At 39.7% G+C, this 25,197-nt stretch overlaps 1 protein-coding gene across 1 annotated transcript in view; it reads left to right on the top strand.

The window, feature by feature from the left end:
- LOC124607188 (neural-cadherin-like) overlaps positions 1 to 23,631 on the top strand; it is a 66,821-nt gene extending 43,190 nt beyond the window's left edge. The window contains exons 3-6 of the mRNA XM_047139409.1: positions 8,341 to 8,558; positions 12,329 to 12,526; positions 15,043 to 15,210; positions 23,264 to 23,631. Coding sequence (XP_046995365.1) covers positions 8,341 to 8,558; positions 12,329 to 12,526; positions 15,043 to 15,210; positions 23,264 to 23,331 — 652 coding nt within the window. The 3' untranslated portion in view covers positions 23,332 to 23,631. The remainder of the gene's footprint in view (positions 1 to 8,340; positions 8,559 to 12,328; positions 12,527 to 15,042; positions 15,211 to 23,263) is intronic.
- Positions 23,632 to 25,197: the final 1,566 nt, after the last annotated feature.

The raw sequence follows: 25,197 nt of genomic DNA, 5'->3' as shown, positions 1-25,197 counted from the left end.
GGTTGGCTTCTACCAGTTTTTCCATTCGTCTGTAAAGAACTCGCATTAGTATTTTGCCGCTGTGACCTATTAAACTGATAGCTCAGCAATTTTCACATCTGTCAACACCTGCTTTCTTTGGGATTGGAATTATTATATTCTTCATGAAGTCTGAGGGGATTTCACCTGTCTCATACATCTTGCTCTTAGATGGTAAGAGTTTTGTCAGGGCTGGCTCTCCCAAGGCTGTCAGTAGTTCTAATGGAATGTTGTCTACTCCCGGGGCCTTGTTTCGACTCAGGTCTTTCAGTGCTCTGTCAAACTCTTCACGCAGTATCGTATCTCCCACTTCATCTTCATCTACATCCTCTTCCATTTCCATGATATTGTCCTCAAGAACATCACCCCTGTATAGACCCTCTATATACTCCTTCCACCTTCCTGCTTTCCCTTCTTTGCTTAGAACTGGGTTTCCATCTGAGCTCTTGATATTCATGCAAGTGGTTCTCCTTTCTCCAAAGGTCCCTCTAATTTTCCTGTATGCAGTATCTATCTTACCCCTCGTGAGATAAGCCTCTACATCCTTACATTTGTCCTCTAGCCATCCCTGCTTAGCCATTTTGCACTTCCTGTCGATCTCATTTTTGAGACGTTTGTATTCCTTTTTGCCTGCTTCATTTACTGCATTTTTGTATTTTCTCCTTTCATCAATTAAATTCAGTATCTGTTCTGTTACCCAAGGATTTCTACTAGCCCTTGTCTTTTTACCTACTTGATCCTCTGCTGCCTTCACTATTTCATTCCTCAAAGCTATCCATTCTTCTTCTACTGTATTTCTTTCCCCCATTCCTGTCAGTTGTTCCCTTATGCTCACCCTGAAACTCTGTACAACCTCTGGTTCTTTCGGTTTATCCAGGTTCCATCTCCTTAAATTCCCACATTTTTGTGGTTTCTTCAGTTTTAAGCTAGTTATGCATCAGCAAAAGCAGCAGTTACTCAGAGAAAATGCTGCTGAACTCAAGCATTTGAGAAGGTCTATAATATGTGGTATCCATTTCAACTTCTGATTTGGGCAATCAGTTTTAGACACTTCCATGCCCCTGTGATGTATTACTGCTGATGAAGATGCTATTGCCTTGTGCAGAATTAACTGGAATGTGTTTCACCTCATTTCATACTTGCTCTGCAGTTGCTGCTCTGTTGGGATTGACTACAGTGCTTGCATCATCAGCAAAGAACACAATTTCTGCTTTAAGGAAAGTCCTACTCAACCCAACAAGCCACCTACCTAGATGTTAATCTCCACCTCAAAGATAGCTACATCAGTATCTCTGTCCATATCAGACCTACTAACCACCAGCAGTACCTCCACTTTGACAGATGCCACCCATTCCATACCAAGAAGTCCCTTCCGTACAGCCTAGCCATCTGTGGTCATCACATCTGCAGAGACTGTCCCTCTCAAAATGTACCGAGGGTCTCACTGAAGCCTTCACAAACCGTAATTATCCTTCCAACCTTGTACAAAATCTCCCATACCTTATCTTTCCAATTTCCTACCACCTCCCAAAGTCCAACCATCCAACCACAGAGGAGCATTCCCCTCATAACTTAGCACCACCCAGAACTGGAACAACTGAATTACATCCTCCACCAGCATTTTGACTTCCTCTTGTCATGCCCTGAAATGAGAAATATCCTGCCCACTATCCTTCCCACCCCTCCCACAGTGGTATTCTACCTTCTAACGAACCTTCACAATACACTCATCCATCCCTACACAACCCCTGCTCCCAACCTCTTACCTCATGGCTCATACCTCTGTAATACACCTAGATGCAAGACCCGGAGCCGAAAGCTTTACTTGTGACGTTCCTTCTGTTGTGACCACCTGCGACTCAGCATCTCCGCCATATGGCGAGCGACAACTTAAAGATGCCTAAGTCATGTGTTTCACTGTGTGAGATAATTGTGTTTCCACCATCTATAGGGATTTGCATAGGTTTGAGCATCAAAAATTGCCTCAGTCAAGCTTTCTTTCTACATGGTACAGCCAGTGTTTCTTTTCTTATCTTTTTCTTTAAGTGCCTGCCAAAAGGTACCTAAGTCAGTGACTCTAGTCCCTTTTAACACTCAAACATTGGTAACACTGCGAATTTTGAGGATACATGGATTTTTGAGCTCTTTGCCTGTGTACAAAATGCTCCCTGCATCTGATACAAACTTCACATATTTGTCCTCTAAACTGTCTGTCACAATGTATGGTTTGTATAAGCTAAAATATCCTGGTATAAATACCAAGTATGAATTTTTTAATAAATGTTTCAAAAAAAATTTTAACCCAAAGTTTGGGAAACCATAAATTGACAACTGTTGCTTTTATGAGGGAAAAAGGTGTGAATACATGGTCCTCCTTTACAGGACACTGCAAAAAGAGTAACAACTGCAGAATAAATTGTGCACATGAGGTAAGCTAAATAGTTCACATCTGGTCTTAATGAAGCAACTAAAAAGAATGAAGAAAATGCAAATATCTTTGGCTATAAGCAAAACATAAGTTTAAGTAATATTCCTGTTCAGGAAATTTATTACTTGAGGCAACTCACAATGAACATATTTTCCGTTTTCAACTCTAAAACAGATGTAACTGATTACTGTATCTGCCATGAAGGTCAGGCCCACAACAAACTCGATGCAGCTGCTTCATTTCTGTTGCACTTCATTAAAAACCATGCACCCAAGACAATTACCCAGTTACATCAGTTTTCAGATAAGTGACCAATGCAAAACAAGAATCATACATTGTCAAGAGTTCGTCTTGCTCTAACCAATATGTGCAAGTTTAAAATGATCAAATAGATGCCAGCCGTGGTGGCCGAGCAGTTCTAGGCGCTTCAGTCTGGAACCGTGCGACCGCTATGGTCGCAGGTTCGAATCCTGCCTCGGGCATGGATGTGTGTGATGTCCTTAGGTTAGTTAGGTTTAAGTAGTTCTAAGTTCTAGGGGACTGATGACCTCAGATGTTAAGTCCCATAGTGCTCAGAGCCATCAAATAGATTTTTCCCTTTATGTGGACATTTATACAACCCATGAGACTGAAAATTCAGTGTAATAAAATATCCAATTGGGAAATGTGATGGTATCTCTACTCCATGTGAAGTTTGAAAGCTTATATCTAATGCTGAGAAAAAACATCCAAGGTCAGTTATGCTGGTTGAGGCACACACATCACTGAATATTCTACTTGATGGTACATTTATTATAAAAAGTCATCAATCCCTCTTCAAACAAGACACTTTCAAGAAATGAAATAGCACAATGTAGTATTTCAAAATATCATTATTTTGAATACTCTCATGAGCATAAAGGTATTGTGAAAACAACTGAGTACTTAAGATGAGATGGTTTTCAAAGTCAGAATACTTTTATCCTCAAGAAAACTAATGAAGTATCTTTACTTAGTAAAGAAGATTATCTGCAAGGAAAAATACCCATCAAAAATTGCACACTTGAAGACTTAAAGACTTAAAGAAAGTTATGCCATATATTGTAGAAAAACGTAAAGGCTTTTATGATCTACTTTTACAGTGGCCAGTAGCTTCTGTTTCTCACAATGATAATGAATAAGATTCAGAAACACAAGTTGTTGTAATGTAATAATATTCATCAACTATTAAAGATTCTCTATTTAAGAGAAGCTTGTGGCACAACTTGACCACTAGAAGGGATCGGTTGGTAGGACATGTTCTGAGGCATCAAGGGATCACTAATTTAGTATTGGAGGGCAGTGTGGAGGGTAAAAATCGTAGGGGGAGACCAAGAGACGAATACACTAAGCAGATTCAGAAGGATGTAGGTTGCAGTAGGTACTGGGAGATGAAGAAGCTTGCACAGGATAGAGTAGCATGGAGAGCTGCATCAAACCAGTCTCAGGACTGAAGACCACAACAACAACAACAACTAAAGATTTGTGTTTGTAATAGGCACTCACTGTTTAATAAAAATCTGATTTGCCTGAAGCAAAACCATGCTTCAAATTTTATGGGGAGTTAAAAGGTATGCCTAAGCACTGTTTAATAACACACCAGAAAATAAGTTTATTTTGGTTTTCTTAAAACTATGAAAAAGTGACTAATGTATCTTTTAACAATCACCCATTCATGTACTGAACTGAACCCAAGATTCATTCTTAGAGCTATCTAGTGAGACTCTTTGTTTCCTATGTTAAATATGAAGTGAACCAGTAATGCATTATTCCAAAAAAAATTGTATATTAATGACTTTTTGGATAATATTAATTCTAACCTCAGATTTTCTGCAGATGACACATTTATCTATAATGAAGTAGTGCCTGAAAGAAGTTGCACATACCTTGATAAGATTTCAAAGTGCACAATTTCAAATGGTGCAAAGACTGGCAACTTGCTTCAAATGTTCAGAAATGTAAAATTGTGCACCTCACAAAAAAAAAAATGTAGCATATGACTATAATATCAGTGAGAGACATCTGCAACCAGTCAACTCACACAAATACCTGTGTGTAATAATTCGTAGGGATATGAAATCATATGATCACATAGTAGCAGTTGTAGGTAAAGCAAGTGGCAGACTGGTTCATCTAAAGAATACTAGGGAAATGCAAATAGTCTACAAAAGAGACTGCATACAAAACACTTGTGCAGCCCATCCTAGAATACTGTGTGTTGGACACACACCAAATAAGACTAATGGAGACCTTGTCATGGAGATGCTGAAAGAACTCAACTGGAAGATGCTTGAAGGCAGACACTATCCAATGAAAACCTACTTTGACAGTTTCTAAAACCAACTTTAAGGGGAGTTAGGACATAAAATTATTTTTTTTATATTTTTATTCCATTATAAAATTTGCAATTTCCTTAAGAAATTGTTATATAACTACTTATAAACTTACTATTCAGAAAATTTTTGAAGCATAGCTTCAAGATTTTTAAAAAATGTAATTTTTTATGCAGAAGGCTGTGGATTGCAGTATTACGACAGCAAAATTATTTTGTGTGTATTGATAGCACTGTTGAAAACAGTATAGTAGTTTTTCATAATATAAACCCATGTAGTATGTACAAGTTCCAAGAATTCTATTGCTATGATGACCAGTGTGGACACCAGAAGGTGGTTGACTTTCAGATTCTGAAAAAAACATTGTTATGAATGTAAATGATTGAAACAGGTAGTTCATATCTATGACAGTAACTATAAAGGAACAAGTGGTGAAATGGAGGGCTCTGCAGATACTGAAATTTTGAGTCGAGCCATGAGTGAAATGGGTGTTTGTTATTCAAGTGTCTTAGAGAGACAGCATATGAGAAATTATTCCTGGAGAAAACAGCACCAGAGAAATTTAACAAATACACAGTTCACATTCATGAAGCACAGTGTACAGCAGAAATGATCACTAGGGAATATGATGATGATCATCATGTCCCACACCCGTTGACAGAGTGTAGGGGAATGATGCGGGAGACCTGCACTGCTGTACTAGGCAATAGAAGTTAGAAAAAAATGATATCCATGGAAAATGGTCAAAAGGGTGTTACACAATACTGAACAGGGTGCTTCTGAGATAGTACAAACAAAGAAATACAACATATATTCAATAATTTTTAGTCATTTCAGATTTTAGAAGCTGTTTCTGAAAATTAAGCTTTTAGTTGCATTATTCACTAAATTTTAGAAAGAACTTGAGTAGAATATTCAAATTTTCATGAAGCTGACACATGGATGTACTGAGTCTCCCAAACTAAAATAAAAACATAACACCAAATATAATTAAAACTATTTTGGAGAGAGTCCAAAAATTATAAAAAATTTTAACTATATCCACTGATGTCCAAAATTAAAGCAACAAACAGAAATTTTGCAAGGTTGTATTTATTTTGCCACATTTTACCACAAAGCAGTGTAAAAGGAGATAAGTAGAAACAATGTAAAGAACGTGGAATGTTATCAACTGCACGCATAACAGTAGACAAAACTGTTCTTAATTTTTTCCCAACTTACAAGATTTGCACACAGATTCTGTCAACTGGTTAATGTGCTCAGTATGGGGTGTGACCACCTCTGGCACCAATGTAGGCCTGTGCTGTGAATGATGTCGTCAATCTAATGTTGAGGCAATAATGCACATTCTTCCTGCTGAACTGTTCACAAGTCTTGGAGGGTTGTTGCCTGTCTCCCTAGTGCATCTCTGACATGCTAATTGGGATTCAATTTGGGAGAGTGAGCAGGCCACACCATGTGTGCAATATCTAGAAACACACACACCTGTGCTCTATGAGGTCAAGCATTATTATTCATCAATATGAAGGCTGGGTTTGCAGCACCTCACAGCAACTGTGCATGAGATCCCAAGATCTCCTCATGGTACCTGACAGCAGTTAAATCTTGCTGATTCACCTGTACAATTTTCATGAATGGTTATTCAGCATAATCCCTGCCCACACCATTAGAGATCCTCCTTGATAACAGTTTCTTTCCATAATGTTTGGGTCCCAAAACTGTGTTACACCTGCCATTCAGTGTGAATTTGTCGAGAATTGCTTCCAGACCAAATCGGGACTCATTTGTGAAAGCAACATTGGCCCACCATTCAACTGTCCAAGTAGCATGTAGGCAGCTCCGCTTTACACTTTCCCTTCTTTGAAGACATTACAGAGGTCAAGAGACAGCAGGTCTCCAACAATAAAAGCCACTCCGCTGAAGCCTTCTGTGCACCGTTTGCCTCATTATAACACATCCAGGTGATGCTGTGAGGTCAGATGCCAGTTGCAATGCAGTACTAAGGCGGTATCATCATGCCCTTGCTGGCAAATAATGGTCCACTCTTTCTGATGTCACATGTGGTCGACCCTTCCTGGTCTCTGGGATACAGTTCTGGTCTCTATACACTGTCGCCTCATCCAAGAAACAACAGAACAGTTCACAGTAAGCCATCAGGCCACAACAGTTTGTGACTCTCCTGCTTCCATTCTTTCTGTGGCCCTCCACAGCAGAGGGTATGTAGGCATCTTCTCTGCACCATACTGCACCATCTGTGACTGTGTACACGGCAATTGCGGATGTGGGCCTATCCTGCAGGCACTACCCCCACTTGACAGGTGCCCTGAAGTCATTGCTGGTGTAGTTGTACATTGATTGGAATGCCGTCTTCCATGCAAAACATGGTTGTAATGACATCTGTTGACTGTTTGTATGATTATATCATGTATTAGATGCTGCAGTGATTTCTGAAATGTAGAGAAGCCAAGTATCAATTTAACATTGTTGACATAGGGTGTTCAAGCTCCCCTCAAGTGACAGATCTAGGAATATACTATAAACACTTATGTATCACTCCCATACAGACTGTCAAGACGAGATTAGATTAATTACAGTGTGCAGTGAGACATTTGGGCAATCATTCTTTCCACAGCCAATATGTGAGTGGAATTGGGATAAGCCCTAATAACAAGTGTAATGAGATGTAGCCTCTGCCATGCACTTCACAGTCGTTTGCAGGATGTGGATATAGATGTGGATGTAGGATCCTGTGATCAGTACAACTGAAGGCCTTAGACAGTTCATAAAAAGTGGGCAGGTTAAACCTTGTCATTGAATTGTGACTGCCTCAAAATATTACATTTGCAGGTTTGTTCAACCATTTTTTAATATTATCTTTTACAACACTTTTGAGAAGGCACTTAATACTGAAAGGGATCAGAAGCTATTATTATCTGTCCTAGAACCTTTCTTAAAGAGAGGTCTAACAATAGCAAAATCTAGCCTGTCTGGAAAAATAAATCATGAAAGTGATGCATTAAATATATGGCTGAAAACAGTTGCTATATCAGAAGAACATGCTCTTAATATTTTGCTTTAAAAGTTTTTTAGGCTGTTTCTGGAGTCTGGATAAGAGTGACACAGAGCTAATTACAGTGTTGGAGAAGTACATGTGGACTGCATCTAAAATTTTTATTAGAAAAAGAAGTGTTTAATTGAAAGTTCAGTACATACACATAGATAATTTTATACATAAGGTTGTTACACACATGATATCAAACCTGGAAGTTTTAATATGGTGAAGTGAGATGTCAGAAGCGAAATACATTTAGAGCAACTTTAAAGCAACAATATTTGAGAAATTTCCACTTAGCTAATAGATTATCTTAAAATTTTCACAAGAATATGAGTACCGTACTTTAGCAAATTCAAATGTAACAAAGATAAAGGTGGTCAGATTATTTATGTGGATATATCATTATAATTTGCTTTTTGTAGCATAAACTCGTCCTCTGGATGTCATTTTCATATTTTGGACAAACATTGTTTTATCTTTGTTACAAGGTGTGGTAGTGAAAGTACTACTTTGAAACCAGGAGCTGACGTTTGTAATAATCCCGAAAGTGGAAAATGTCTCTATCAACACTCAAAACTTAGTTACAAGTGTGTTTGCCCTGATGATGCAGAAGGCGTAAGGCATGGATTTCTACAAGAGAGGCACACATTTTCTCTTGGTATATGGATTCTGATTGTGTTGCTATCAGCAGCCGTCTTGTTCTTTGGTAAGATTGTTTTTATTAAATAAGAAGATAATTTATTTAAAAAATGCAGACCAGGAACCATAATTACAAATTTGATTTTAGAAATCGAGAAATTTCTCAAACAGCTTGTTTCACTCTTAGTAAAGTGTTTGCTTGCAAAAAAATGAAAACTGTGTATCAAAATAGAACTCAAACCCAGACTTCAATGTTTTGTGTATTGTTCTCATAATTATGTAACTTGGAGATATCTCTTGGATTAGCACTGAGTATTAATTTAGCAGTGAATGGCATACTGTTGTTAAACTCTACAAAAGCTCCACTAACTTTATTCTAGAAATCTAAGGAAGAAGTGTATAGTGCTCAAGATTTTGACTGCAGCCTAAAGGGTTTTAGTCTTGTTTCTCCTACAGTTAATTCATTATTTTCTACACACTTTCTTGCTCTTACTAAACAACTTCAGTCTATCTTTTCTAGGGGACTTGGAATCACTTCATAATCTGTTTTATTCTGTGGTGTTACTCTGCTGGTATTTGTTTGATTGCTCTTAGTGTTCTTGGACTCAGAATACCATGTCTTTATCACAAAACCTTTCTTCTTTTCATATCATTCTCCAATGCCCTCACCTCTCACTCTCTCTTCCCCAATGCCATGTGTTTTTCAATGAGGAAATTAACTAAACAGTAAGCCATAGTCTATAATGAAACCACTCAGAATGCAGAAGCATATCATTTGACATAAAGGTTAATTACAAGCTATACTAATTTTCAGAGTGTGGGGGTGATTAGCATGTTGAAGTGAGAGAAACAACCATAATATAGCAACAAATATGTCCAGGGGAATGAACACACAAAAACAGAGGCTGAGATCAATTGGAGTAATCCTAAGGAAATGTAACTGACTCATGAAAAAGTAACTTAGAAAGGCCTTACTTGACCAGCTGTTCACATTCCAATGGTACATGCTACAGGAGGGATGTTGTGTGTCACAAGGATATTTACTGCTGGAATTTCAAATTCGTGTGTCCCAAGAAGAATCAGTCAACATATTTCTTCCACCTACACACATTTCACAAAATCAATATGACATTAAAATTGGAAAAACATTTGAGCTCATAAGGCATTTAACCAACAGGTGTTCTTCCAGCAAGACATTCATGAATGGAACAAGAAAGGGGAAAGATACCAAGAAGTATCCTCCATCAAAGTACAGATGTGGATGGGGAAGCCGTAAGGGAACATAACTTAAAAAGGAATAAGACAGTGTATGTTACAGCATAAGTTATAATCAAAACAACATGCTAAGATGTAAGTTTTCTTCACCATCTGGTGTGCAATATGTGTAAAACAAAGATTCTAATTTACAAATAAGTAAACAAGTGCTCAGTAAAACAACACGAAACGATACTATATCTCCAGTAATAAATAGATATCCACAGAAAATTGCTTATCTAGAGCTCTGAGATTGTCTTTAAGGCAAAAATTGATCATTTGTCATTATCACAGCCTCTTTTCTTTAGTAAAAATGCCCCACTAAATTGCTGCTGATGATTTGATGCACTTCAGCTCTCAGTCAGTTGGTCATTTCCATTACCCTCTATCAACAAACCTTTGCAGTGGGTCCTTTGTTTTAAAAAAGAGGGTCTTTTCATGTTGAAAATTAAAGGTGAATTCCTGCTATAACATAGATAGTCGTTCAATATTACTTTGAAGGCATCAACTATTGTGGCCTAATTTCAGCAAGATCATGCTCATCTAGATGTAAAAAGAAATCTGTAAGACTTCTATGATGATTATTTCTGTCATTCATCAGTTTTTCACTTCTGATAATGTTTGTTAGTGCAAAAATCGCAAACCTGCACCATGTAAGTCCCCCTATAATTAACTGTCTAAGTCAGTTTAAGATCAGAAGAAAGTAAGGACTTACCCCTTCAAACTGAGCACTACAGATTGAGACAGTTTTACCTTAATCCTCATGATTGTCAGTGTGAGTAAATTAGCTCTAGTCATAATTTGTAGTATAGTATTTACTTTACAAAAGTAGTCCACCTGTCACTTGACGCATAATTTCAGGCTTCCCAACATGGCAGTCATGAGTATGCCATCTTCACATGGTGCTGATGACTAAATGTCTTCATGTGGATACCTTCTTATATATCTGCAGCCCCAGCAGCCTGGTGTGGCTGGAAGAACAATCTCAGGGCATGAAACATGGTCCTCAGCTGCTGTCTCATTGTGTTTTAAGACGCTGCTTAAACAGAGGAGGCATGCGTCATGGTATTTTATTAGGATGCAGTCCTAGACAGCATTGGCCTGTTGCTCACCTTGGTCCCATCATAATTCATTCTACGTCCTGTGGAGAGGCAGCAATCCACAAAAGCTGACTTTTTTGGCTGTTGCCTATTGTTGTGGCACCTGTGCAGTCTGTGTTGTCTGACCTATGTACATTTCCCCACACTGACATGGGATGCAGCACATTCCCAGTTTCAGAGACTCAGTTTATCTTCCATAGAGCTCCCTAAGGCTATGTTCTTTTGCAGTGGACAGAACACATATTTGACATTCCAATTTTAGTGGATATGTTTCTGATGTAAGGTATGAACACCCATGCTATATGTTTTTTTCTTTTTCCTCTACTGCAACATTAGGCATAGTCTCCTTCAGTTTCAAGACACACCAGATCTAGCAGTTGTAGTAGCCATTGTTCTGGATAACTGACTGTAAGTAGTTAAACTTCTTTAGTATACTTTCTTGACTGGAAATTCCATGTGCCCTGTATACTAGTGTACTTAGGACACCTTCGTATTGCAATGGGTGGTGACAGCTGGAGGCTGGTGGCCTTGCAGCAGTGATAAAACCGCTTCCTGTCAGATCACCAAAGTTAAGTGCTGTCAGGCTTGTCTAGCATGATCATTTTGGTTTGCTGAGTGATGTCAGCAAGCATGATGCACTCAGCCCTTGTGAGACCAATTGAGGAGCTACTTGACTGGAAATTAGCAGCTCTGGTCACAAAAACTGACAGCAGCCAGGAGAGCAGTGTGCTGACCATATGCCCCCCTATATCTGCATCCAGTGACACCTGTTGGCTGAGGAAGACATGGCGGTCAGTTGGTACCCTTGAGCTTTTAGAGGTCTGTTCAGATGGACTTATGACAGCTGAAGATGTGCAAGGACAAATCTCAATTCATTGGCTTTCAATTAATGTTATACCATAGCACACCATTTGGTCTCCATTTAACCAGCAGTCAAGAAATGGGAGATGTTTGTTTATCTCCACATCAACTTAGCCTGTGCCATCTGCATGACACCACCTATCTGAGTACCCATGAGCAGTTCATGAATGTATAGTTTGATAAAACCCACATATGCAAAGGCCCCTTTCATGATAGGATTGGTGGAAAATGATATGTATATGAATAATATGAAATGAGAAAAAGCATAACCCTTCAAGAAGACAATGGACAGAAGCAAAAAGATAATCTGACTAAAACAGAATACATGAATTAATGGTGTATCAACAAAACTGATGAACTGTGGTAAGAAATGATTTCTGTTCCAGCAAATTCCTTCACATGCTCTTACAACAACAAAATGTATACATGTAGGGCTTTAAACACATTTTAGTATATTGTGAGAGCAACTATATGAAAAAAAGCAACCCCTCACTACCTGGTACATTTCAACCCCTAGTCACCTTTCTGACTTGTTCATACATGTATCTGATCAAACTACTGCTTTTGTTTTTATTTAAGATCATGTGTTTAATAAACGTAGTGTAATAAATTTGATTTGCAGTGCTTGGTGCAATGTTCATTGGATACAAATATCAATGCAGTACCCACGAAACAACTGAAGTAAAGAATGATGTTCAAGAAAATGTGATATTTCACGCTGATGAAGGAGGAGGGAAAGACGACACAGTCTCCTGTAGCATGAAAGAATTGAAAATATATGTTGACAAGATTGGGCCTACAGAATCAGTGGAAATGCACAGTATGTACAAAACCTCTAAGATTTTTAGATGTCATATGTAATTTCTATTCTACAGAAGTGTCAGACTTTTTATGTAGCCAATGCATATAATTAGTTTTCTAGAAAAATATGGTTTTATCTGCAAAGTTAACAAACTTATGCTATGCTCTAATAAACTATTCCTTAATTCTAAGAAATTAAATGTATACAAAAATTAAATTTATACTAACATCCCCATTCATGTCACAGTCCAACTCTAACTTATTCAGCTGATTTTAAACTTATCTCCTCCTCCCTTGTAACCATGGCTTACCCACAACTTCAACTTGTTTAAAGGCATCACCTACAGTCACATCTACTGCACTGCATTGCGCACTCAAGACTGCGACTTCCTACGCCATTCCACCCAAAGGCCATCTAGGGGAATCTTTACTAGCTACTCATAGTTCTAAATCCTGTGCCTTGTTCAGATTTACTGATGATGATCTAGTCCCAGATTAAGGACAACAGACCCTCATTAACACATTTTCTCTCATCGTTCACCTTCTCCCATCAGGTCAGTGAGCTTCCTAGACATGGACACCCATATCAGTGATGAGTACATAAGAACCTACACTCACACTAAAGCCAGTCACAAGCAATGCTTGTAACCTACCTCTGTGGCCAAGGTCACTAATACACACTTGTGCAGTGGTGCTTGACCTGGGGCTATGACAGTTTGAATCCTGGTGGTGTAAAAATTTTTCATCATCAGCATTTGGCTGGCAAGGCAAGGAGAGGTGGTGGTGTAAAGCTCCTGAACATCAGACTTTGTACCAATGTCCTAGTTTAAATACCAAACCTCTCCACAGTGTCTCATGAAGTGAGGGTATGTGACACTGCTGATGATGATCTGTCCGAATGGGGAAGTTAAGATCAGTGGCCTCCTTGGTGCTATTCACGAAGAGTAGGCTATGTGCAAGCACTGGGTTTCACCCTCTACCTTCTCTCATCATCACCATCATCATCATCATCATCATCATCATACAACACGAACGTCACACTACACTCAACACAAACACACACACACACACACACACACACACACACACACATGTACATGTAGTATTACAAATACTGCAATGGAGCATGTTACAAATAAATTCAAAAAATTGCCTGTATTTCAGCAGCTACCAACTATTAAGCTCTAAAAAATATAGACCAGTCACCCACAGATGTACTAACTGCAGTAACAAAGGATCATCCTCCTAGTATGCTGAAAGTTTTACAAAGGCCTTTGCATATTGACATTACTCTTCTCATCTTGTCCGAAAAGAGATTATCCCATATCATATCCATATGTTCATTCCATATTCACTGTACACCTGCTGACCAACCACAAAATAGCCCCTTCTTCATCACCACTATCCACCAAGGACTGGGAAACTGAATTACATTGTCTGACTATCCCTTTAAATGAACATATCCTCCCCATTATCCTTCCTACATCTTTCAAAGCAATATTCTATCATCCACACAACATACATAACGTTCACAGCCATCTATATGCCTACCCAGCTTTAAGCTCCCAGTCCAAACTGTCATATCCTGGGGAAGATAGCTGAAAGACCTGTGCCAAGCATCAATACACCACTCGTATTCCAGCCCTTGTGCTAGCATTGCCTATGGCATTGAAGTTACGGCAATGCGCACAAGCAGCCACAATACCAATGAACTTTAAAGCACTAGGTGCACTTGGTTACATCAATATGGCCTCAAACCAATAATATAGCCAGATGTATTACCATCACTAAACTGTGGTGGAGGAGCAACTAACATCATCTACTTGCAAAGCAAATTGCTCTGCTTCTTAACAACCTATGCCATCTGCAACTTGTGAAAATAAAAACTATACCTGCAACATACCCTCTGTTGCTGTGACTCATCTGCCACCTGTCTCCATCATTCCCTGCCCTCTACCTAACCCTGCTCCCTGTCCCATTTCCTTGTTATTTCACCCCCTTGCCCTCACACCAGCCTCACACCCTTCTTATTACTTTTTACTGCATTGTGTTCATATATATCACCCTTTCCTTATTTTGTTTTCTTACTTCAATTACTTCACTATCCCTGTATACTATTTCGACAATGTTTCACACACCAGCCCCTACCCTGCCCCCAGAATATCCATAATTCTCTCACAATATATGACTCTTCCTAAACCATTTCCCTGCCATTTCTTCCTCTCCTCTAAAACCACATCTTTTACACGTCTATATCATCCACACCTCACTTTAATCAGGCAGCAATGCTGAGAAGAAACAATAGCTGTGTGTGTGTGTGTGTGTGTGTGTGTGTGTGTGTGAGAGAGAGAGAGAGAGAGAGAGAGAGAGAGAGAGAGAGAGAGAGAGAGAGTGAGAGACAGAGAGAGAGAGAGAGCGAGAGAGAGTAACATTATTACAATAATGCTGAAACAAGTATATGTTATGGAGTACAAATACCATTTCTTCAATACAAAATAATATGCTATCCTCTCAAATTTCATTTTCTTTTTGCAGAATTTTCAGAGATTCAACAGAATTGTGAAGAAATATTAAAAAATATAATAGAAAAACACAAAAGAGAAATTGATATGAAAATACTCTCTGACAATTTGGACCACACATGTTGCTATGATTTTGAAGGCATTGCAGAAGCTTCTAGTTCTTTATCCTCTTTGACCACAGGTACACAATTAATTTTAAATGTTTTAGCAGACGGTGGCAAATATTGAAATTATGCAGGGATGACTCAGTACTCACCCTCACAGCTCTACTTCCACTAGTAGCTGTCTTACTTTCCAGATTTTATTGAAGTTTACTTGCTTACTTATCAGACTAGCACTCCTGGAAGGAAGGATGTTGCAGGTAAATGGCTAGACATAGCTAGGGAATTCTTTTCATAATGAATCTTTCAGTCTGCAGTGGAGTGTACACTGTTTTCAAACTTCCTGGCAGATTTACATACTGAACCAGGACTCACACCAGGACTCGAACAGGGACTTGTTCTTTCTAACTGAACTATCCAGGCATGACTCAGACCTGCCCTCTCAGATTCACTTCTGCCAGTACCTCTCTCCTACCTCCCAGACATCACAGACGTTCTCCTGCATATCACTGCCAAGTAAAAGATTCATTCTCGAAACAATTCCCTAGGCTATGATTAAGTCATTTATCTACAGTATCCTTTCTTCCAGGAGTATTAGTCCAAAAGGTATGTAGGAGAACATCTGCAAAATTTGAAAGACAGGAGAGGAGCTGGTGGCAGTAAAGCTGTTAGTGTTGTTTGTGACTTTTACCTAGATAACTCAGTCAGTAATAATGTTACGCAGGAAAGGCAAGGTTCCCAGTTAAATCCTGGACTGGCACACCGTTTTTATCTGCCAGAAATGTTAAATATAATGCAGATTCTGTGGTGGGTGAAAGAGTCATTACTGAACTTATAGCTTATTTCTGCAAAATGATAAAGAATTGAAATTGTAAAACTTAACACAACTAAGTGTCATTTCAGTGTCTGAGTTACAAACTCCCCCCCCCCCCCCCCCTCTTGTATGACAGTCAGCCCTTGTAGATAAATGTATTTAAAAGGTTATAGTAGCATGCTACAATGTATACGTATAAAAATCTCAGTTCATCACAATGACATCAAGACAATTGAAACTGAAAAAGTTATTTTTTTTTTTCAGCAACAAAGGATTATTTTACCTTCTTTATAGCTTTATAACAAGGAAGTTGGTAGATTTGTTAATAGTAAATTTTCACTTTTCACTTCATGTGTCTCTTTTAATCCTATTCAAATATTGTATAAATTATACCCTTTCTTTGATACATTTGATTTAGTACCATGTTGCAGCTATTTAGGAATATATGTTCCTCTTGGGTATTGAGTATGAGTGACTGGATTGAGTATATCTTGGTAGACAGTTAATCATGTTATGGTGGAGTGAGAAACAGCAAAACCAGAAAAGTGAGATATGATAGGACAGTGTAGTTCATTGAAATCTGACACTTTCAAACAAAAGCATTTGAGAATGAGATTTTCACTCTGCAGCGGAGTGTGTGCTGATATGAAACTTCCTGGCAGATTAAAACTGTGTGCCCGACCGAGACTCGAACTCGGAACCTTTGCCTTTCACGGGCAAGTGCTCTACCAACTGAGCTACCAAAGCACGACTCACGCCCGGTACTCACAGCTTTACTTCTGCCAGTACCTCGTCTCCTACCTTCCAAACTTTACAGAAGCTCTCCTGCGAACCTTGCAGAACTAGCACTCCTGAAAGAAAGGATATAAGGATATCGCGGGGACATGGCTTAGCCACAGCCTGAGGGATGTTTCCAGAACGAGATTTTCACTCTGCAGCGGAGTGCGCACTGATATGAAACTTCCTGGCAGATTAAAACTGTGTGCCCGACCGAGACTCAAACTCGGGACCTTTGCCTTTCGCAGGCAAGTGCTCTACCATTTGAGCTACCGAAGCATGACTCACGCCCGGTACTCACAGCTTTACTTCTGCCAGTACCTCGTCTCCTACCTTCCAAACATTACAGAAGCTCTCCTGCGAACCTTGCAGAACTAGCACCACTGAAAGAAAGGATATTGCGGAGACATGGCTTAGGCACAGCCTGATCTGCCAGGAAGTTTCATATCAGCGCACACTCCACTGCAGAGTGAAAATCTCATTCTGGAAACATCCCTCAGGCTGTGGCTAAGCCATGTCTCCGCAATATCCTTTCTTTCAGGAGTGCTAGTTCTGCAAGGTTCGCAGGAGAGCTTCTGTATAGTTTTGAAGGTAGGAGACGAGGTACTGGCAGAAGTAAAGCTGTGAGGACCGGGCGTGAGTCGTGCTTCGGTAGCTCAGATGGTAGAGCACTTGCCCACGAAAGGCAAATGTCCTGAGTTTGAGTCTCGGTCGGGCACACAGTTTTAATCTGCCAGGAAGTTTCATATCAGCGCACACTCTGCTGCAGAGTGAAAATCTCATTCTGGAAACATCCCTCAGGATGTGGCTAAGCCATGTCTCCGCAATATCATTTCTTTCAGGAGTGCTAGTTCTGCAAGGTTCGCAGGAGACCTTCTGTAAAGTTTGGAAGGTAGGAGACGAGGTACTGGCAGAAGTAAAGCTGTGAGTACCGGGCGTGAGTCGTGCTTCAGTAGCTCAGATGGTAGAGCACTTGCCCGTGAAAGGCAAAGGTTCCGAGTTCGGTCGGGCACACAGTTTTAATCTGCCAGGAAGTTTCAAAAGCATTTGACCTATTTTAAGAACAACCTTTTAATTGCAAATGTCTTAATTGGAAGAAGATAAGAGCCAACCTGCAAATGGTGATCCCTGTCAGCTACACTGAACATCTACTGTGTATCTCTGTTGTTTCATTTTATGGTCCCCTCCTGAGAAAAGGCGCAAGCGCGCATGCGCACACGTACACATACACCCACACACACACACACACACACACACACACACACACACTCACACACACATGTGCCCACAACCCACCCCCATGCACACACACACACATATTTAACTATTTTTTTCCTTATGCTTGATTCCTTAGGTCTTTGTAAATTTGTGTGTTCCCTTATTACAGCAGTGAAATAATATGTTTGTTTCATTTCATCACACAAGTGGTCCCTGTCTATCAAAGTTTCTTTCAGTACTAAACAATGGAAAGTCCAGGTTGGAATATTAGCAGTTATGTAAAGAAGAGATTGATACCATAAAGATGCAGCACTGAGCTGCAGACAGCCACAGCAAAAAGACTGTTACACATAGCTTTTGACCAAAGCCTTTCTTCAGAAAAGGAAGTAAAATGCACACATTCACATAAGCAGGCACACCTCATGTACACATGACTTCTAACTTTGACAGCTCTGGGCAGGTAGCAACTGTTGCATTGAACAACGAAAGCAACAACCTGGACTGGTGCAGGGAAGCAGGCCGGATGGTTGGGTATGGATGCAGGAGAGAAGAGCGCTACCTGGTGCACTGTGCAGTGACTAGAAGATGGTAGGTCAAAGCTGCTAGGAGGCTGCGAGAAGCAGAGAAAAGGAGAGGAGCAGAGAGAAAAAAGACTGGTGGGTGCATTGGCAGATATCAATGCAAAAAATGGCTCTAAGCACTATGGGACTTAAAATCTGAGGTCATCGGTCCCGTATACTTAGAACTGCTTGAACCTAACTAACCTAAGGACATCACGCACTATGGGACTTAACATCTGAGGTCATCGGTCCCATAGACTTAGAACTACTTGAACCTAACTAACCTAAGGACATCACACACATCCCTGCCTGAGGCAGGATTCGAACCTGCGACCGTAGCAGCAATGCGGTTCTGGAGTGGAGCACCTGGAACTGCTTGGCCAGAGAGAGCAATGCACAATGAGGGTGAGGGGGCATGAATTGGAAGGAGGTGATAGGAAAGAGGGAGCAGAAACTCCTTGGGTGGATGGGGTATGCATAGAAGGTTGCCTTAGGGTGAGGCCGGGATAATTTCTGGAGAGGAGAATCTGTGTTACGCATATTTCCCATCTGCTTTGTCCAGAAAAGCTGGTGGTGGATGGAATGATCCAGATGGCCCAGGTTGTAAAGCAGCCACTGAAGTTAAGCTTGTCATGTACAGCTGCATGTTGTGCCACATGGTGGTCCACTTTGCTCTTGGCCACACACAAAAAAAAAAAAAAAAAAAAAAAAAAAAAAAAAAAAAAAAAAAAAAAAAAATGGTGTTCATTCATCCTGGTGGACAGCTCATTGGTGGTCATACCAATATAAAAAGCTGTGCAGTGATTGCAGTAGAGCTGGTACATGTCACTGCTGCTTTCACATATGGCCCAAACTCTAATTCGGTATGATAAGCCTGTGACAGGACTGAAATACGAAATGCTGGGTGGATGGACTGGGCAGGGTCTTCCACTTGGGTCTTTTACAGGGACATGATCACTGTGGCAAGGGATTGGGCTTGGGAGTTGTATAGGGATGGACTCAGATGTTGCAGAGGTTGGATTGGGTTTGCTTGGGGACATGACACAGGCAGCCTGGTGACTGGGAAACGGTGCACCTGCACTGACAAGGTCTCCCTTGTCCAGTATGCTGAAGGTCTCTCTCTCTCTCTCTCTCTCTCTCTCTCTCACACACACACACACACATACACACACACACATGTTGTTGTTGTTGTGGTCTTCAGTCCTGAGACTGGTTTGATGCAGCTCTCCATGCTACTCTATCCTGTGCAAGCTTTTTCATCTCCCAGTAACTACTGCAACCTACATCCTTCTGAATCTGCTTAGTGTATTCATCTCTTGGTCTCCCTCTACGATTTTTACCCTCCACGCTGCCCTCCAATACTAAATTGGTGATCCCTTGATGCCTCAAAACATGTCCTACCAACCGATCCCTTCTTCTGGTCAAGTTGTGCCACAAACTTCTCTTCTCCCCAATCCTATTCAATACTTCCTCATTAGTTATGTGATCTACCCATCTAATCTTTAGCATTCTTCTGTAGCACCACATTTCGAAAGCTTCTATTCTCTTCTTATCCAAACTATTTATCGTCCATGTTTCACTTCCATACATGGCTACACTCCATACGAATACTTTCAGAAATGACTTCCTGACACTTAAATCAATACTGGATGTTAACAAATTTCTCTTCTTCAGAAACGCTTTCCTTGCCATTGCCAGCCTACATTTTATATCCTCTCTACTTCGACCATCATCAGTTATTTTGCTCCCCAAATAGCAACACTCCTTTACTACTTTAAGTGCCTCATTTCCTAATCTAATTCCCTCAGCATCACCCGACTTAATTAGACTACATTCCATTATCCTTGTTTTGCTTTTGTTGATGTTCATCTTATATCCTCCTTTCAAGACACTGTCCATTCCATTCAACTGCTCTTCCAAGTCCTTTGCTGTCTCTGACAGAATTACAATATCATCAGCGAACCTCAAAGTTTTTATTTCTTCTCCATGAATTTTAATACCTACTCCGAATTTTTCTTTTGTTTCCTTTACTGCTTGCTCAATATACAGATTGAACAACATCGGGGAGAGGCTACAACCCTGTCTCACTCCCTTCCCAACCACTGCTTCCCTTTCATGCCCCTCGACTCTTATAACTGCCATCTGGTTTCTGTACAAATTGTAAATAGCCTTTGGCTCCCTGTATTTTACCCCTACCACCTTTAGAATTTGAAAGAGAGTATTCCAGTCAACATTGTCAAAAGCTTTCTCTAAGTCTACAAATGCTAGAAACGTAGGTTTGCCTTTCCTTAATCTTTCTTCTAAGATAAGTCGTAAGGTCAGTATTGCCTCACGTGTTCCAGTGTTTCTACGGAATCCAAACTGATCTTCCCCGAGGTTGGCTTCTACTAGTTTTTCCACTCGTCTGTAAAGAATTCGTGTTAGTATTTTGCAGCTGTGACTTATTAAGCTGATAGTTCGGTAATTTTCACATCTGTCAACACCTGCTGTCTTTGGGATTGGAATTATTATACTCTTCTTGAAGTCTGAGGGTATTTCGCCTGTTTCATACATCTTGCTCACCAGATGGTAGAGTTTTGTCAGGACTGGCTCTCCCACGGCCGTCAATAGTTCCAATGGAATATTGTCTACTCCGGGGGCCTTGTTTCGACTCAGGTCTTTCATTGCTCTGTCAAACTCTTCACGCAGTATCATATCTCCCATTTCATCTTCATCTACATCCTCTTCCATTTCCATAATATTGTCCTCAAGTACATCGCCCTTGTATAGACCCTCTATATACTCCTTCCACCTTTCTGCTTTCCCTTCTTTGCTCAGAACTGGGTTTCCATCTGAGCTCTTGATATTCATACAAGTCGTTCTCTTATCTCCAAAGGTCTCTTTAATTTTCCTGTAGGCGGTATCTATCTTACCCCTAGTGATATAGGCCTCTACATCCTTACATTTGTCCTCTAGCCATCCCTGCTTAGCCATTTTGCACTTCCTGTCGATCTCATTTTTGAGACGTTTGTATTCCTTTTTGCCTGTTTCACTTACTGCATTTTTATATTTTCTCCTTTCATCAATTAAATTCAATATTTCTTCTGTTACCCAAGGATTTCTACTAGCCCTCGTCTTTTTACCTACTTGATCCTCTGCTGCTGTCACTACTTCATCCCTCAAAGCTACCCATTCTTCTTCTATTGTATTTAATTCCTCCATTCCTGTCAATTGCTCCCTTATGCTCTCCCTGAATCTCTGTACAACCTCTGGTTCTTTTAGTTTATCCAGGTCCCATCTCCTTAAATTCCCACCTTTTTGCAGTTTCTTCAGTTTTAATCTACAGGTCATAACCAATAGATTGTGGTCAGAGTCCACATCTGCCCCTGGAAATGTCTTACAATTTAAAACCTGGTTCCTAAATCTCTGTCTTACCATTATATAATCTATCTGATACCTTTTAGTATCTCCAGGGTTCTTCCGATGTATACAACCTTCTTTCATGATTCTTAAACCAAGTGTTAGCTATGATTATGTTGTGCTCTGTGCAAAATTCTACCAGGCGGCTTCCTCTTTCATTTCTGTCCCCCAATCCATATTCACCTACAATGTTTCCTTCTCTCCCTTTTCCTACACTCGAATTCCAGTCACCCATGACTATTAAATTTTCGTCTCCCTTCACAATCTGAATAATTTCTTTTATTTCATCATATATTTCTTCAATTTCTTCGTCATCTGCAGAGCTAGTTGGCATATAAACTTGTACTACTGTAGTAGGTGTGGGCTTCGTATCTATCTTGGCCACAATAATGCGTTCACTATGCTGTTTGTAGTAGCTTACCCGCATTCCTATTTTCCTATTCATTATTAAACCTACTCCTGCATTACCCCTATTTGATTTTGTGTTTATAACCCTGTAGTCACCTGACCAGAAGTCTTGTTCCTCCTGCCACCGAACTTCACTAATTCCCACTATATCTAACTTCAACCTATCCATTTCCCTTTTTAAATTTTCTAACCTACCTGCCCGATTAAGGGATCTGACATTCCACGCTCCGATCCGTAGAACGCCAGTTTTCTTTCTCCTGATAACGACATCCTCTTGAGTAGTCCCCGCCCGGAGATCCGAATGGGGGACTATTTTACCTCCGGAATATTTTACCCAAGAGGACGCCATCATCATGTAATCATACAGTAAAGCTGCATGCCCTCGGGAAAAATTACGGCTGTAGTTTCCCCTTGCTTTCAGCCGTTCGCAGTACCAGCACAGCATGGCCGTTTTGGTTATTGTTACAAGGCCAGATCAGTCAATCATCCAGACTGTTGCCCTTGCAACTACTGAAAAGGCTGCTGCCCCTCTTCAGGAACCACACGTTTGTCTGGCCTCTCAACAGATACCCCTCCGTTGTGGTTGCACCTACGGTACGGCTATCTGTATCGCTGAGGCACGCAAGCCTCCCCACCAACGGCAAGGTCCATGGTTCATGGGGGGACACACACACATACACACCACATTATTTGCTGAAAGAAGTAATGTTCGTTAGTGTTTGCAGTGTCTCAGTGTCTGGAAACTTTGATGATACGATGTTGCCCTGAAATTTAGTTAATAACATAAATTATTATTTTGCTCTAAATTGCACATTATATAAAAGAAAAATTAAGATATTAATCTGTAGAAGGCTTTCATGTTAACTATTCCTAGATTTTGTAGTGTATTAGTATGATTCTACATTTGATATTTTCCTAACTACATTCAAAATTTAGTTCCTTATTCATCTCTTCCAGAGTATGATGGCACAGAAGAGGATTGCAAGGACATCACAAAAATTGCACAAGATGTTACCAGAGTATAATACAAACACCTTGGCAGGACCAATAAGTCTTGCACTCAATGTGACACATCTTACAGGGTAGAGTAAGAAACCTGCAGTGGTAGTAGACCAACTTCTCAAAAGTGAGACTAAGGATAGAAGTGTTCTATCATTCACAGACAATTTCTTTGTATACATACTCTCTGCTTGCCGCAGTGTTGTGATATTATTTGAAAAAATCAAGACTTAACATATTTTTATAAATAACAAATGTGAGCATATACATATACATATATTTTTTATCACTGACTTGTTGATATAACATGTGTTTTCTGTTGATGAATGGAGATTTAACTTCTTGTGAAAACAGATTTTTTTACACATAAATAACTGATGGGTACTATTGTCAACTTATCCTTAAAAACAATAAAATTTTTGGATGAGAGTTTCTAAATCTTTTTTTAATGAAAATATGCAATGTAATTGCTTTGGTTGTACAGCATTCTTGACTGCTTACACTTGTTTGGCTTCAAAATATTAGTAAGATTTCCCAATACTTTTCCATCATTTAAACAATTTTTTCAACAATAAAACCAAAAATGCCAGTGTTTTTACAATAAAAATTCTTTTAGGAGATCAACTCTCTGCCTTTGTTTTTCACTGACGGCATTTACTGCTATACACAAAGACAGCAATATGTCTGTGACCAAGTTAATTCTTGGACATGATAATGTAGATGTGATTAAAAGAAACAAAACTCTTTCAATATAAACAAGTCAGACAGGAATCTTCTGCCACTATTTTTACTGTAGCTGCGATGCAATGGTGTATTACTACATTCAGTTGTCATGTAGTCCAGAGAGTAAACACTCCTGATGAATTTTGTAATATCTCTACCTTGTTTTCATGTGCCACCCAACATTTGGTTTTGGCTTATTTGGTGGTGACAGATTTATTTGAGCAAATGACATAAATGTTTTCAGAGCTGATACTAAGGTCTGACAAGATGAATTTGATTAAAATGAGTAAGAATGCTAAAAAATTGTAGAAAAAACACACAAAAACAAACATACTATAAAAGCTTGTCATGCATCAGTTCTTAAAATATTGGAAAAGGAACACAGGAACAAATGTGGCTGCCTGCTTATTAAATAAAAACAGGATGTGACAGTCACTCTGTAACATTCTAAAACCTCCAGCCTAACAGTTTAGGTTTGAGTCTGGAAATTCACAAAATTTTAATATGTATACCACACTCATCTTACCATCAACTAACATAGACAGCAGGTTCTCACTTAAATTTACTCTTGCTCTCTTGTTAGAACATAGAACAGTCTGTTAGAATGTGATGTATTGAAACAAACACTCCATGTGCTCCACAAACTGGCAGGTCCTCACAGGAGCAAGAAGCCATGGGTCAGAGGACAACGGAGACAGGTCAGTGCCACTTCATCCAGCTTCTGCAACCAGAAGGAGGCTTAACACAGACAGATAATTGGTTTCACAGACCGGAGCTGCTTTCCCAACACATCGAAACACTCTGCTCCACAACAGCTTATGACTTTCTGGCTCAACAGTGAGGAAATATTGCATAAGGAGACACCATATGTTTCCACTGTGTGTCCTGACAAGCTCCCTTGGTTGAATTATTATCATATTGGATTCTGACATGTCCTGATACCCAGCAGAATACTGCTTCCTGTCCCTTGTTATGGAGATGCGTCATGGAGTCCATAATCATCTGAGGCATTTTTTTCTGCTGGGTACATCTATGAAATCACTTGGATGGAACTGAGGAAGTCAAAGCAGATGAGAAAATGTCTTATCCACATCAGGGCATTCAGAAACATATAGTTCTGCATTGTAGACCACAACTCACTTGTTGGGCAAATCCTAAGGAGACAGCCA

Source organism: Schistocerca americana, chromosome 3 (genome assembly GCF_021461395.2).
Source record: "Schistocerca americana isolate TAMUIC-IGC-003095 chromosome 3, iqSchAmer2.1, whole genome shotgun sequence".
NCBI lineage: Eukaryota > Metazoa > Arthropoda > Insecta > Orthoptera > Acrididae > Schistocerca > Schistocerca americana.
This window is presented reverse-complemented; position numbering and strand designations above follow the sequence as displayed.